Source organism: Salmo trutta, chromosome 33 (assembly GCF_901001165.1).
Source record: "Salmo trutta chromosome 33, fSalTru1.1, whole genome shotgun sequence".
NCBI lineage: Eukaryota > Metazoa > Chordata > Actinopteri > Salmoniformes > Salmonidae > Salmo > Salmo trutta.
The window spans coordinates 20643453-20658585 of record NC_042989.1 but is presented as its reverse complement, the minus strand read 5'-3'; the positions used below and the strand labels follow the sequence as shown (position 1 = coordinate 20658585).

Genomic DNA, 15133 nt, shown 5'->3' with positions numbered 1-15133 from the left:
TTACGATACAAAGCAAAGGAATTCCACTAATCCAATGTTCAGCCTCTCTTTTTCTGGCAATAATTGTTTATCAAGATGGACTGCATTCCCACTGCTTACCATTCCTGGCTCATTTCCTGAATTACTGGTTTGCTGGTGAAGTATTCATTCATGCTTTGATTTAAAACTGAATTGTGATTGTAAATTAATATTGGCCACTGACTAAGTTCATTTCTAAACCCGGTTCTGGCAAAAGGAGGAACCTGCACTTATTTTTTACCATGGAAAAAATGTGTGGAGCAGTGTTAGGGCTTTACAGTACAACTTGCTCTCTGGGACTGAGGCATCTTTTTGTAAAGAGAACAGAGGATGACCCCCAAACCAGATGCACCATTTCGGTCCTGTGGAGCGTAGCTAGACTAAATGCTGATTGTAAATAAATATGAATATAAACGGGACATTTTTCTATGGCCATTGGTCACAGTTACATCTAGCTTCACTTTATGGCTTCTGTCAATCCAAGCAGAAATACCCAAAGAGCTATATATATATATGTCTTATGAAAGCCATCAACTGGATCAGACCACGGTCAGATCAGACCATGCTGACAAAAACTTCAAACATGAACTTCAAAGCCTGATTAGAATGTATACTGAACAAAAATATAAATACAACATGCAACAACTTCAAAGATTTTACTAAGTTACAGTTAATATAAGGAAATCAGTCAAATGAAATAAATTCATTAGGCCCTAATCAATGGATTACACATGACTGGGCAGGGGTGCAGCCATGATAATTGGCAGCCGAAGCCACTCCTGAGTTGTCTAGGCTGTTTGCTTAGGATCGTTGTCCTTTTGGAAGTTTAACCTTTGCCTCAGTCTGAGGTCCTGAACGCTCTGGAGCAGGTTTTCATCAAGGGTCTCTCTGTACTTTGCACTGTTCATCTTTCCCTTGATCCTGACTGGTCTCCCAGTCCCTCCCACTGAAAAACATCCCCACAGCATGATACTGCCACCACCATGCTTCACTGTAGGGATGGTGCCAAGTTTCCTCCAGATGTGACACTTGGCATTTAGGCCAAAGAGTTCAATCTTGGTTTCATCAGACAGGAGAATCTTGTTTCTCATGGTCTGAGAGTCCTTTAGGTGCCTTTTGGCAAACTCCAAGTGGGCTGTCATGTGCCTTTTACTGAGGAGTGGCTTCAGTCTGGCCACTCTACCACAAAGGCCTGATTGGGGGAGTGCTGCAGAGATGGTTGTCCATCTGGAAGGTTCTCCCATCTCCACAGAGGAACTCTGAAGCTTTGTCAGAGTGACCATTGGGTTCTTGGTCACCTCCCTGACCAAGGCCCTTCTCCCCCTGATTGCTCAGTTTGGCCGGATGCCCAGCTCTAGGAAGAGTCTTGGTGGTTCCAAACTTCTTCCATTTAAGAATGATGGAGGCCACTGTGTTCTTGCGGACCTTCAAAGCTGCAGATATTTTTTGGTACCCTTCCCCAGATCTGTGACTCGACACAATCCTGTCTCAGAGCTCTACGGACAATTCCTTCGACCTCGTGGCTTGGTTTTTGCTCTGACATGCACTGTCAACTGTGGGGCCTCATATAGACAGGTGTGTGCCTTTCCAAATCATGTCCAATCAATTGAATTTACCACAAGTGGACTCCAATCAAGTTGTAGAAACATCACAAGGATGATCAATGGAAACAGGATGCACCTAAGCTCAATTTCAAGTCTCATAGCAAAGGGTCTGAATACTTATGTAAATAAGACATTTTTGTTTTTTATTTTTAATAAATGTACAAGAATTACTAAAAACCTGTTTTCACTTTGTCATTATGGGGTATTTTGTGCAGTTTGTGATTTTAGAAAAAGGCTGTAACATAACAAAATGTGGAAAAAGTCAAGGGATCTGAATACTTTCCTAATGCACTGTATATATTTCTTGTTCTTGCTTATATATATTACATAGCGCCAAACTCTTTAAGACAGATGTAACTTACTAAGCAACACAACATATAAAAACCAACTGTGTTAACCATCCATCCTTCTACAACAACACAGAGACAGAATCAGGATCTTATTGGAAGAATCTGGGACAAGAGCCAACATTGGACCAAACACACAACAGGACAAGAACTCTTAAAACAATTTTAATCCATATCTAGATCCCCCACCAGAAGGTGACCACATATCCCGGATTGTGCGCAACAGCCCCGCATTCAAATAATCATGTCCCACATTTTATAAAGACATTAAAACACCACTAATTTACAACAACAAAAATTCTGTCAGATTTCTAATTTATAGATGAGAATTGACATTCTAACCGGGCCCTTTTGCAGTCACGTTGCGCTTATGACAATATATATATATATATATATATATATATACAGTGAGTGAAAAAAGTATTTGATCCCCTGCTGATTTTGTACGTTTGCCCACTGACAAAGAAATGATCAGTCTATAATTTTAATGGTAGATTTATTTGAACAGTGAGAGACAGAATAACAACAACAAAAAATCCAGAAAAACGCATGTCAAAAATGTTATAAATTGATTTGCATTTTAATGAGGGAAATAAGTATTTGACCCCCTCTCAATCAGAAAGATTTCTGGCTCCCAGGTGTCTTTTATACAGGTAACGAGCTGAGATTAGGAGCGCACTCTTAAAGAGAGTCCTATATCAACATAACCTGAAAGGCCGCTCAGCAAGGAAGAAGCCACTGCTCCATAACCGCCATAAAAAGCCAGACTATGGTTTGCATTGTCCCTTTGATCAGATTCCTTCATCCCTAATCTCAGCTTGTTACCTGTATAAAAGACACCTGTCCACAGAAGCAATCAATCAATCAGATTCCAAACTCTCCACCATGGCCAAGACCAAAGACCTCTCCAAGGATGTCAGGGACAAGATTGTAGACCTACACAAGGCTGGAATGGGCTACAAAACCATCGCCAAGCAGCTTGGTGAGAAGGTGACAACAGTTGGTGCGATTATTCGCAAATGGAAGAAACACAAAAGAACTGTCAATCTCCCTTGGCCTGGGGCTCCATGCAAAATCTCACCTCGTGGAGTTGCAATGATCATGAGAACGGTGAGGTATCAGCCCAGAACTACACGGGAGGATCTTGTCAATGATCTCAAGGCAGCTGGGACCAGAGTCACCAAGAAAACAATTGGTAACACACTACGCCGTGAAGGACTGAAATCCTGCAGCACCCGCAAGGTCCCCCTGCTCAAGAAAGCACATATACATGCCCGTCTGAAGTTTGCCAATGAACATCTGAATGATTCAGAGGACAACTGGGTGAAAGTGTTGTGGTCAGATGAGACCAAAATGGAGCTCTTTGGCATCAACTCAACTCGCCGTGTTTGGAGGAGGAGGAATGCTGCCTATGACCCCAAGAACACCATCCCCACCGTCAAACATGGAGGTGGAAACATTATGCTTTGGGGGTGTTTTCTGCTAAGGGGACAGGACAACTTCACCGCATCAAAGGGACGATGCAAACCATAGTCTGGCTTTTTATGGCGGTTTTGGAGCAGTGGCTTCTTCCTTGCTGAGCGGCCTTTCAGGTTATGTTGATATAGGACTCGTTTTACTGTGGATATAGATACTTTTGTACCTGTTTCCTCCAGCATCTTCACAGGGTCCTTTGCAATTGTTCTGGGATTGATTTGCACTTTTCGCACCAAAGTACGTTCATCTCTAGGAGACAGAAGCTTCAGAAGCTTATAAAGCCATGACATCATTTTCGGGAATTTTCTGTTTAAATGCACAGTCAATTTAGTGTATGTAAACTTCTGACCCACTGGAATTGTGATACAGTGAATTATAAGTGAAATTATTTGTCTGTAAACAATTGTTGGAAAAATTACTTGTGTCATGCACAAAGTAGATGTCCGAACCGACTTGACAAAACTATAGTTTGTTAACAAGAAATTTGTGGAGTGGTTGAAAAATGAGTATTAATGACTCCAACCTAAGTGTATGTGAACTTCCGTGATAGTTAGTGAGGGGTTTCCACCACCACGGTGGAGGTTCTCAATTAAGGGGGGTCCATGGGCTTGTGTTAGCACCAGGCCAGGGCCCAACCCGGGGTCGTGGTGTGGGGTTCACTACACAGCTGATAGTACCCTACCCTCCAGCCACACCTGGGTGAGGGCCAAACTACTAACAGATACCAGATGGTAGTGGGATGGAGACCGTGCCTTCTTAGATGGTCTACAGTACTGTGTTTAACATGAACGGTTAAGAAAGGACATGTTACTTTCTAGCAGGTGAATCTGCTTCAACCTAAGTAATTGACACCTCTGTAAGTGCGCCTTTGGCTGGCTTGAGAAAAGGAGGCAAAACCAGAGGTGGGAGAGAGGGATAATTAGGAGGCTGGCTAATGAGCTTGCTGTGTAATCGGATGAGGTGACTTTATTGACTGACTTGATAGGCAAACAACATCAGCTTCTGTAGCGTGGGACAGTGTATGTGTGTGTGTGTGTGTGTGTACTGCTGTCTAGTCTTTGTGGGAACTGTTTCAGCCTAGAAATGCAGGTTGTGAGGGTTTCACATTCTGTGCTTGTAAAGCTTAAAGATAACTCTTTATAAAACAGCTTCTCCTATAAATCCTGATATTTCAGTCTGCAACATGATGACAGACAAAAATAAAAGGAAAAACATTCTCAAAATGTTTTGGTAGGCTGTAGAAAAGTCTTGATAATATTTGCAACCAGGAGCTGGTTAGTAGGTCACAATCCTCTCTCAACAGGAGAGATTCTTTAAGGCTGCTGCCCCCTACTAGCAAGCATACAGAGCACTTAACCCACAGAACCATAAAAAGGCAAATGTAAAGAATGTTACAATGAAAAGCTCGGTAACACTTGTAAGCTGTTAAAATTCTGCCGAAATTGTGTTTTAAAAAGTGGGCAATTATTCACTCACCCCCAGTATCTGCCATTGACTTTTATATGGCAGTTAAGATATCCAATATTTCTGTGGTAAAAATAGTGCAGTTACACCCAAAATGAAGCACTTGCGACCAACAGAGCGAGCCAAATGCTAAGCACTGGTAATGTCCATGTTAAAACTCTACATGATAGAGCATGCAAATCCACATGAATAACATGACCATGGAGGGAATATTGATACACTCGTAATACCACCTGACAATATATTCTTACACAGTTCGTAGGCATTGGATTTGGTGTGTTTCATACCCAGGGCCAAGCCTGAGAATGAGCAATTAACAACTTGAGACATGACTGAGAGAGATGGTCAAGAGACAGTCATGCCAAGGGATCCAGATTATCATGAATGATTGTTTACCTAAGGCACATGAGCAGATATGAATACTTACGCTTTATACAGCGGTTGGTCCCAGAAGCCACAGCCCATCCAGAGCAGCACTGTTGACCTCCACATACATTAGGCCTGCAGAGAGACAGAAATGGGATATGTAATATATACTGTATGTAATGTTTAAAATTGATTGGCATGCAGGAAGTACAGGACCCCACAATTCATAATTCATAAGGGGAATAATGGGTTGAGTGTTCATGGTCTCAAACCTTAACATTCCTATCTGAGATTTAATTCTGACCCCACTATAATTTCACATCCCTTAATGTGGTTGGCCTATTGAAGGAGCACCTTAGAGATTCGAACATAATTGCATTTGATGCAATAACATTTTCAGGCAAAGCATGAAACTCTATCTGTGTTGCATGGAGTCTAGAGTGAAAACAAATGCATGGTTATCTGAGCCTAGGAGGGAAGAGGAGAAACAGGAAAAGCACCCAGGCTGCGCATTACATACATCTCCAGGCAAACTGTAATAACTGGATTCTTTACATACTTTAATCAGTAAGAACAGCACTGGCCAATCTTTACAGGGAAATACATGAAAAGCCACCACACCACAAGAGCAAGTCCAGGGCAAATTCAAACCGTAAACAATAGTGCTTGCATAAATCGACCTCCCATCATCTTGCCACAAGATATTAATGGCAGTTTGTTGAGTGATTGTATGACTTATGCAGATACGGTACGATATCTGGTCTGAGTCAGGAGATGACTAGTAAACTGTTAGTGTAAACACAGGGATACAGTAGGACTGTCTGCCTTCTGTTAACATCACCTGGTCAGACAGGTGTTGTTTTTCTAGTTTGAGAGCTCTTTAGATGGTGGATGGATGGATGACTCTCTGTGTAGACTGGATGGAGACCAATTACTCTTTTGCAAATTTAATGACGAACTGACCACATTCACAAACAATCATCAAGTCAACCGTTCTCTTTTGACAGTTAATACACATCTGACCAATCAGATTTTAGCAAAGTCGTCGCTAGGAAGGGAATTAATTACCTTTACCTTTTCAAGAACTACACAATACTTAGAAAACAATACCTCCCATAAAATAGTCCTACATTTTTATAAAGATAAATTATGAATATGAACCACACAAAACAGACCAGGTCTGTGGGGATGTTGGTGCTTATATGCAGGGCTCTACGCTGACCTTTTTTACAAGGAGCACATGTGTGCCTAAGTTGAAAAATGTAGGCGCAATCAAAGAAATGTAGAGGTATTAAAGCTAGAATCCTTCATTTTTCTAGGCGCACCAGTGCTCCTAAATTAAAATTCCAGGGTGCACAGCGAAATATTTAGGCGCATATGCGAGTAAAATGGTCGCACTGTCGAGCCCTGATATGGATGGATCATTCCTGATAGCCTCATAGAGAGTAGACTAGAATGGTAAAAGTATTCCAAGCTCTTCATAACGAAACTATTCATAAAAGCTATATAAATATCAATGATGTCATATTTGCACTCGTCATGACCCATTTCATGCAGCCAGGTTGAGCAGTTTTCTGAGTTGGAGCAGTCAGCGGTCTTCCTGACAGACTTTGCTGGAGAGGACATGACAGGTACACCGTATGAAACTCCCTCTCCCCGAGGGCTCACCAGAAACCAGATGGTGAGTAAGGAGAGAGTGGGAATTCCAAGAGGAAATGTGTCATGCAGACACACGCTCTCTAACGACCAGCAGAGGATTCATTTCAAGCTAATGAATCAGAAAGAAGTGAAAAAAATGTGAATTACCACGAGGTAATGCCTCTGAAGATTTATGGCACCTTAACTGTTACACCCCCTTAAACTCACAGTGCCCTATTCAATCAAACTAGTAACTAGGTTTCTGGATAAACAAATAATAACACTCTGTCACGGGCGCAACTTTGGTTTTAGAAGTGGGGGGGACATAATATTATTTATATTTTTTTATCCAGTGGAATAAACACATGTAAACTACCCGATCACTCGGAGGTGTCCGCATGGTCCTAAAGCACACCGGAGCATCGTTTTATATCACATTCAAATGATAAAACCAGGGGGGACAAGATTGCAATTTCAGAATGTGGGGGGGACATGCCCCCGTCCCCAGTGAAAGTTGCGCCCCTGCTGTTTGTGCAGTGAAAAAGCATGTTTACAGCCACATGGATTGTTATTTCTTTTTTATTCACATTTTGTCAAATTGGCTTGTTGAGTACATGAATCCAAATGTGCATTCTTAAAGCACAATAAATAAGATGTTTTTGGTTACAGTACCAAGTATGATGGAATCAAGCCCATAGTGTTGTGTAGACGTGAGTGCTTCATGCGCTGCTTTCAGTTACAGTAATAAAGACATAGGTGCTCAACACACTGGTGCTTGAGTGTCTCTAAATCTCCCTGTGAAAGGCTATGGGAACCATAGATCAATGAATGTGTTGTATTTGCTTTTCTGGAACCAAGCAACAAAGCCTTCCTGAGCAAGATATCAAAAGCAGAACGGGGGTTGAAATCAGGGCACTCAATGTCAGACATTGAGTCCGCTAGGCATTCCTCACCATGCCTATAGAGCAGTGCTTTCATCCCCCAATTAGAATGGATCCTCATATTGCTAATAAAGTGTCCCTCAGAAATTGGCCATATAAATAACCTGATTCCTATAGGGCTCGGTGAGCGGCCCTGTAATGACATACTCAAACAAGAATATTCCATTTAACATTCAAGTAAGTATGTAACCCAAGGTGAACTTTTAAAGTCCATTCTGATTATAATGTAAACACCTCTCTCCTATGTGTGCCATGCTTTGTCCTGTGGAACAAACATTGTTGGCTGCACGAGGGTTCATTTAGCAAAAATAAATAGGTTTTAATGAACACAACCGATGGTGGTTCTGTTTGGCCAGTGGCACAAGATATTAATTTATGTTTAGATCAGAATCGCCGTCATAATCATTAGGCCTGTACAGAGAATTAAGTCAAAAGTCCAAATCCCCATCTTCATCCATGGCTTAAGAAAGGGACGATTTAGCAAGCTAGCTACTGCAGGACATAAACACAAGCAGCACAGAAACAGACACGTTTTTCTGAAAATGTCACGCCCTGACCTGAGAGAGCCTTTTTATGTCTCTATTTGGGTTTGGTCAGGGTGTGATTTGTGTGGGCATTCTATGTCCGTGTTTCTATGTTTGGGATTTCTTTGTTTCGGCCGGGTATGACTCTCAATCAGGAACAGCTGTATATCGTTGTTGCTGATTGGGAGTCATACTGAGGCAGCCTGTTTTTCCTTTGGGTTTTGTGGGTAGATGTTTTCTGTATAGCTACTTTGCCTTATGGAACTGTGTAGTCGTTGTTTTGTTTATTTTGTAAGTGTTCACTTTTCTCAATATTAAAAAGATGAGCATTCATATTCGCGCTGCGTTTTGGTCCTGTGTTCACGACGACCGTTACAGAAAATGACATTTTGCTTGGGAAGTGATTTGATTGGTGTGAAGCCAAATCCAAACTGGCCTCCCTTGGGGGAAGTTTTGCTGCACCAGCGCAACCCACAGTTGAGCTCAGCTTAACGCTGATTGGCTAATACTTTTAGAAAAAGAATTATCAAGGGAGGCTAAATGCTTGCTGGTATCAATCAATCAAATGCTACGGCGACAACATGTTATACTCTTTTGGTCCAGACAGCATCAGATACATGGGCTACACATACTAAGACAGAGGGGTGCTGTTTCCCTAGCTTGGATGATTTCTCAGGTGAGATTCAGTGACTTGCGAATCGACTGAATATTATGAAAACACAGAGAGAGACAAAAGAGAAATTACACTGAACAAAAATATAAACGCAACATGTAAAGTGTTGTTTCATGAGCTGAAATAAAAGATCCCAGAAATGTTCCATATGCACAAAAAGCTTATTTCTCTCAAATTTGATTACATCTCTGTTAGTGGGCATTTTTCCTTTGCCAAGATAATTCATCCACCTGACAGATGTGGCATATCAAGAAGCTGATTAAACAGCATGATCATTACACAGGTGCACCTTGGGCTGGGGATTATAAAAATACACTCTAAAATGTGCAGTTTTGTCACACGACACAATACCACAGATGTCTCAAGTATTGAGGGAGTGTGCAATTGGCATGCTGACTGCAGGAATGTCCAGCAGAGCTGTTGCCAGAGAATTGAATGTTAATTTCTCTACCATAAGCCACCTCCAACGTTGTTTTAGAGAATTTGGCAGTACGTCCAACCGGCCTCACAACCACAGACTCCGTGTATGGCGTTGTGTGGGTGAGCGGTTTGCTGATGCCAATGTTGTGAACAGAGTGGCGGTGGGGTTATGGTATGGGCAGGCATAAGCTACAATGAACACATTTGCATTTTTTCGATGGCAATTTGAATGCACAGAGATACCATGACGGGATCCTGTGGCCTATTGTCGTGCCATTCATCCGCCGCCATCACCTCATGTTTCAGCATGATAACGCACGGCCCCATGTCGCAAGGATCTGTGCACAATTCCTGGAAACTGAAAATGTCCCAATTCTTCCATGGCCTGCATACTGTACTCACCAGACATGTCACACATTGAGCATGTTTGGGATGCTCTGGATTGACATGTACGACAGTGTGTTCCACTTTACGCCAATATCAAGCAACTTCTCACAGCCATTGAAGAGGAGTGGGACAACATTCCATAGGACACAATCAACAGCCTGATCAACTCTATGCGAAGGAAATGTGATCGCGCTGCATGAGGCAAATGGTAGTCACTAGAGGTCGACCGATTAATCGGAATGGCCAATTAATTAGGGCCGATTTCAAGTTTTCATAACAATCGGTAATCGGTATTTTTGGACACCGATTTGCCGATTAAAAAATATATATACCTTGGCAGGAAGCCAAGGTATGTTGCTAGCTAGCATTAAACTTATCTTATAAAAAACAATCAATCTTAACATAATCACTAGTTAACTACACATGGTTGATGATATTCCTAGTTTATCTAGCGTGTCCTGCGTTGCATATAATCGATGCGGTGCCTGTTAATTTATCATTGAATCACAGCCTACTTCAACAAACGGGTGATGATTTATCAAGCGCATTTGCGAAAAAAGCACTGTCGTTGCACCGATGTACCTAACCATAAACATCAATGCCTTTCTTTAAAATCAATACACAAGTATATATTTTTAAACCCGCATATTTAGTTAATATTGCCTGCTAACATGAATTTCTTATAACTAGGGAAATTGTGTCACTTCTCTTGCGTTTCGTGCAAGCAGTCAGGGTATATGCAACAGTTTGGGCCACCTGGCTCATTGCGAACTGTGTGAAGTCCATTTCTTCCTAACAAAGGCCGTAATTAATTTGCCAGAATTGTACATAATTATGACATAACATTGAAGGTTATACAATATAACAGCAATATTTAGACTTAGGGATGTCATCCGTTAGATAAAATACGGAACGGTTCTGTATTTCACTGAAAGAATAAACGTTTTGTTTTCGAAATGATAGTTTCCGGATTCGACCATCTTAATGACCAAAGGCTCGTATTGCTGTGTGTTATTATGTTATAATTAAGTCTATGATTTGATAGAGCTGTCTGACTGAGCGGTGGTAGGCAGCAGCACGCTCGTAAGCATTCCTTCAAACAGCACTTTCGTGCGTTTGCCAGCAGCTCTTCGCAATGCTTCAAGCATTGTGCTGTTTATGACTTCAAGCCTATCAACTCCCAAGATTAGGCTGGTGTAACTGATGTGAAATGGCTAGCTAGTTAGCGGGGTGCGCGCTAATAGCGTTTCAAATGTCACTCGCTCTGAGACTTGGAGTAGTTGTTCCCCTTGCTCTGCATGGGTAACGCTGCTTCGAGGGTGGCTGTTGTCGATGTGTTCCTGGTTCGAGCCCAGGTAGGAGCGAGGAGAGGGACGGAAGCTATACTGTTACACTGGCAATACTAAAGTGCCTATAAGAACATCCAATAGTCAAAGGTATATGAAATACAAATCATATAGAGAGAAATAGTCTTATAATACCTATAAAAACTACAACCTAAAACTTCTTACCTGGGATTATTGAAGACTCATGTTAAAAGGAACCACCAGCTTTCATATGTTCTCATGTTCTGAGCAAGGAACTTAAATGTTAGCTTTTTTACATGGCACATATTGCACTTTTACTTTCTCCAACACTTTGTTTTTGCATTATTTAAACCAAATTGAACATGTTTCATTTTTTATTTGAGGCTAAATTGCTTTTATTGATGTATTATATTAAGTTAAAATAAGTGTTCATTCAGTATTGTTGTAATTGTCATTATTACAAATAAATAAAAAAATTGGCCGATTAATCGGTAGTGGCTTTTTTTGGTCATCCAATAATCGGTATCGGTATCGGCATTGAAAAATCATAATCGGTCGAGCTCTAGTAGATATATATATATAGGCCTAAGGCCGAGTCCAAATCCCTATCTCCATCCATGGCTAATTTAGGAAAGGGACGATTTTAGCTAGCTAGCTAGCCACCGGAGGCCAACAACACAACGAGATGCACAAAGAGTTTCTGTCAAAACGTATGCTCTCGATGCGATGTGATTGGAGTGAAGCCAAATACAAACTGGTTTCCCTTGACACTTTTGTTTTGGTGCGCCAGAGCCATTCACAGTTGAGCTCACTCAGTTTAGCTCAACATTGATTGGCTATTATTTTATACAAAAAAATTATCAAGGGAGGCCAAATGCTTGCTGGCTTCCCTTGCACTCAATGCTACAGGCTCAACAATGCCATACTCTTTTGGACCAGACAGCATCAGATAGATGGCCTACACATACAGAGACAAAGGGGAAGCCTGGCTTCCCTTGGCATCCATGAATACATGCCACTGGCAATGTTTGCCAGCCTATATGTGTGATATAAGCGCCCAGTTTCAGATAGCAAGCACACAACTGCATAGGCTACAGATCACCAACTAGATTCCGCCGCGGGATGATTTTTTCTTGAGCGGATGGTTGGGGGGCTGGAACATAATTACAAATCATTTTTAGACTGCAAATTGACCACAAGAACTCCAAAGAGATATAACATTTGACTAAAACCTAATAATTTCAAATCTTGCTTACATTTGCATACAATCACACATCTCTTTATTATGTGGGGGAATACCTTGGAACAGATTTCAAACATTTCAATCACTCAGAGCTGATTTGCTGGTGTTTTTAGTCTTTTATGTAAAAAAAAAGGTTTGGGTTGTTTTCATATATTTTTTGCTCAGAAAACTTGGGGGTTCAAATAAAATCCCCCCCAGCGGGGGAACCCTGCTCGATGGTATAATACAATCATTGTTGTATAGCAGAGTAACAGCAAGTTCACTCTAATAGACTTGTGTTTATTCATGACATTCCCCACAGGCCACCAACATCAATCACTGTCTCTGAACACCAATGACGATTATGTAGCCTTGATACAGGTGTTCATAACTACCCTAGGCCTACACTCACTGAACAATATACTCACTTTACATCCCCGGGAAGAGACAGCAGATTTTATGTTTAAAAAAAAGGATTTAAATGATTGGTACAGATGTAGGATCTTAATTTCATCCCACTGTTGCAGGAGACTTGTAGTGTATTTGACTTATAGTGTATTTGAGGTTAACAAAGGCTTAAGAAGTTTGTAATTTCCACTTTCAAATGTCAGTCTTGATTTTCCCTTACGAATAATGTATCAACCCCTAAAGGATTATTTTCCTGCTGTAGCATACTGGCTCAAATTAAGATCCTACATCTGTAGACAAACTCAAACGCACTCCTGCAGGCATTTCTTATAACCTATAACAAGCAAAATCTTACCCTGCAAGGCGCCTGGTGTGCGTGGAGCTGGGTTTGTTGCTCTGTCTGTAAATTATTCGGGGTCTGTACTGTGATGAGTGATGGGTGCCGAGCTGTCTTGCGGCTCTACGCGCAGCATCTTGTGAGACGGTGGAATCGTCCGCCCGGTGGGAAGCTTCTGTAATGGGAGCTGGAACTGGTTTAATTACCGTCGCGTGCCTGTTATCTCGTTGATATACTGAGCTCACCGGAGCCCCGCGACCGGAGTGCGATACATTGTGAGAGGACCTGTGCGAGCTTTCTCTGGATGGTCTGGCGGGGTCAGCGTCGTTCGCTCCCCCTGCGGAGTGACCTTGCCCCCTAGCTCGCGCCCGGAGCTGATCCCACATCTCCTGTCCACCACCTGTTGAGTCCTTCCGACAGTCACACATCCGTACAACTGCAATGGTTAAAACCACTAAAACTGCAATCCACAACTGGTTCATATTTTTGTCAAAAATTAAATTTCCGCTGCGTGTGTACGCTGGTGATTGATCAAGATTCCGTTTTTTTCGATAGCCACGCGCGATATCAAGTGGTTAAATTGAGGTGAACAGAATTATTTAGCAGCAATGTAGGCCTATCCTTTCCCAAGCATGCAAAATGCTTAGATGTGTCTTCATAATGTCCAGGTAAGCATTGCGCAGAATAGATTCAATATCTTAAATATAAGTATATCAATTCGCAGCTTTAACATATGCTCATAAAATCGAAAATGTAAAGCTTCTCTGTACTTACAAAAACAATCGATTATGAAAATGATTTCAGATACATTTTAATCCATCTGTAATAGTTCATGTTTTTTTGCGCGCGCGGGCAGCAATGAGATTCCAGGGTTGGAGCCGCAGTACTACTCGAAGTGAAAGTTCTCGACTTTGAATGGTGCTCCCATGGATATGACCACCTTGGATCTGAAATCACCGGGAATTTTTGGGAGGCTTTGCGTGCATTTTACAAGAAGAAACTCCCCCTTCGTGGTCTTATTGATGCCTACGCTCAGCCCCCCTCGGTCCAAGCGCCCAGCGCCCACACAATTTCTAGCAAGTTACAGTATGATATAATACTTCCTTGTGTGTGTTAAAATATGCTCCTCTATTCTGCCATTGAATAAAACGCACGTGTAGCACGCAATTTGGATACTACAGAAGGTTCAGATTTTCTGCGAATTAGACAATTGTATATTCTGAGTCTTGTAATAGTCATTCTAATCAAGGCAAGTTTAGACTGAGTAGGCTATGCTAGATTAAGTCAATTTGTCATGCATATATAATATAGCACTTAATAAACAGCTAGCTATTGAGTAGTAGTAGAACAGCAATAATTGAACATTGACATAACACTATGATCTTTGTGTCACACAATATGGGGGATATGGGTAGTGCACACAGTTAAAGCTCAATTTGAGTTCTTGGAAAACTAGAGAAGTTATATAACAAATCCCATTCATCTTCCCCTTTCATCCATGCTGCATCATCCGTTTCCCTGTCCTTGACTGTCTGGAAACAACATTTATTTTCTCCCATAAGATCTTAAACAACCAATAGAGAGTTGGCCGCATCATCCCTTTCAAACCACAATGATACACTTATACAGTATGTCTTTCATCTCCTGTCTCCACCATGCCAACACTATTACTGTTACGCACATCTTCTAAAAATCACAACAGTAAATGGCTAGCTGGGTCAGCATGCATGGTCTGTCCATTTCTTTTCTATCCCACGTAAGTGAAGTAGGCTATGTTTGTCTTTCTTTGACCTAGTTTCTTGGGAATTAATGAACAGAAGTTACTACATGCAGGACAATCATCATAACTTCGCTGTGTGTTTGGGAGTAGCAAAGCCAGCTGTCTTTCCTCTGAGTAACAGCTGACAGAGGAGCATTGGACCCACCAAGCTTGCTCCTGCTCTGCTCAGCTTCTCTCCTTCAGAATCATGATCATTTCCAACCCAAACATGTCTAGTGTGT

At 41.6% G+C, this 15133-nt stretch overlaps 1 protein-coding gene across 2 annotated transcripts in view; it reads right to left on the bottom strand.

Annotated features, from left to right (window-relative positions):
- LOC115172628 (latent-transforming growth factor beta-binding protein 2) overlaps positions 1 to 14168 on the bottom strand; it is a 157015-nt gene extending 142847 nt beyond the window's left edge. For both annotated transcript variants that reach the window (XM_029730257.1, XM_029730258.1), the window contains exons 1-2: positions 13151 to 14168; positions 5337 to 5410 (exon numbers count right to left, since the gene is read on the bottom strand). In XM_029730257.1, coding sequence (XP_029586117.1) covers positions 5337 to 5410; positions 13151 to 13614 — 538 coding nt within the window. In that variant the 5' untranslated portion in view covers positions 13615 to 14168. The remainder of the gene's footprint in view (positions 1 to 5336; positions 5411 to 13150) is intronic.
- Between the last annotated feature and the right edge of the window lie 965 nt (positions 14169 to 15133).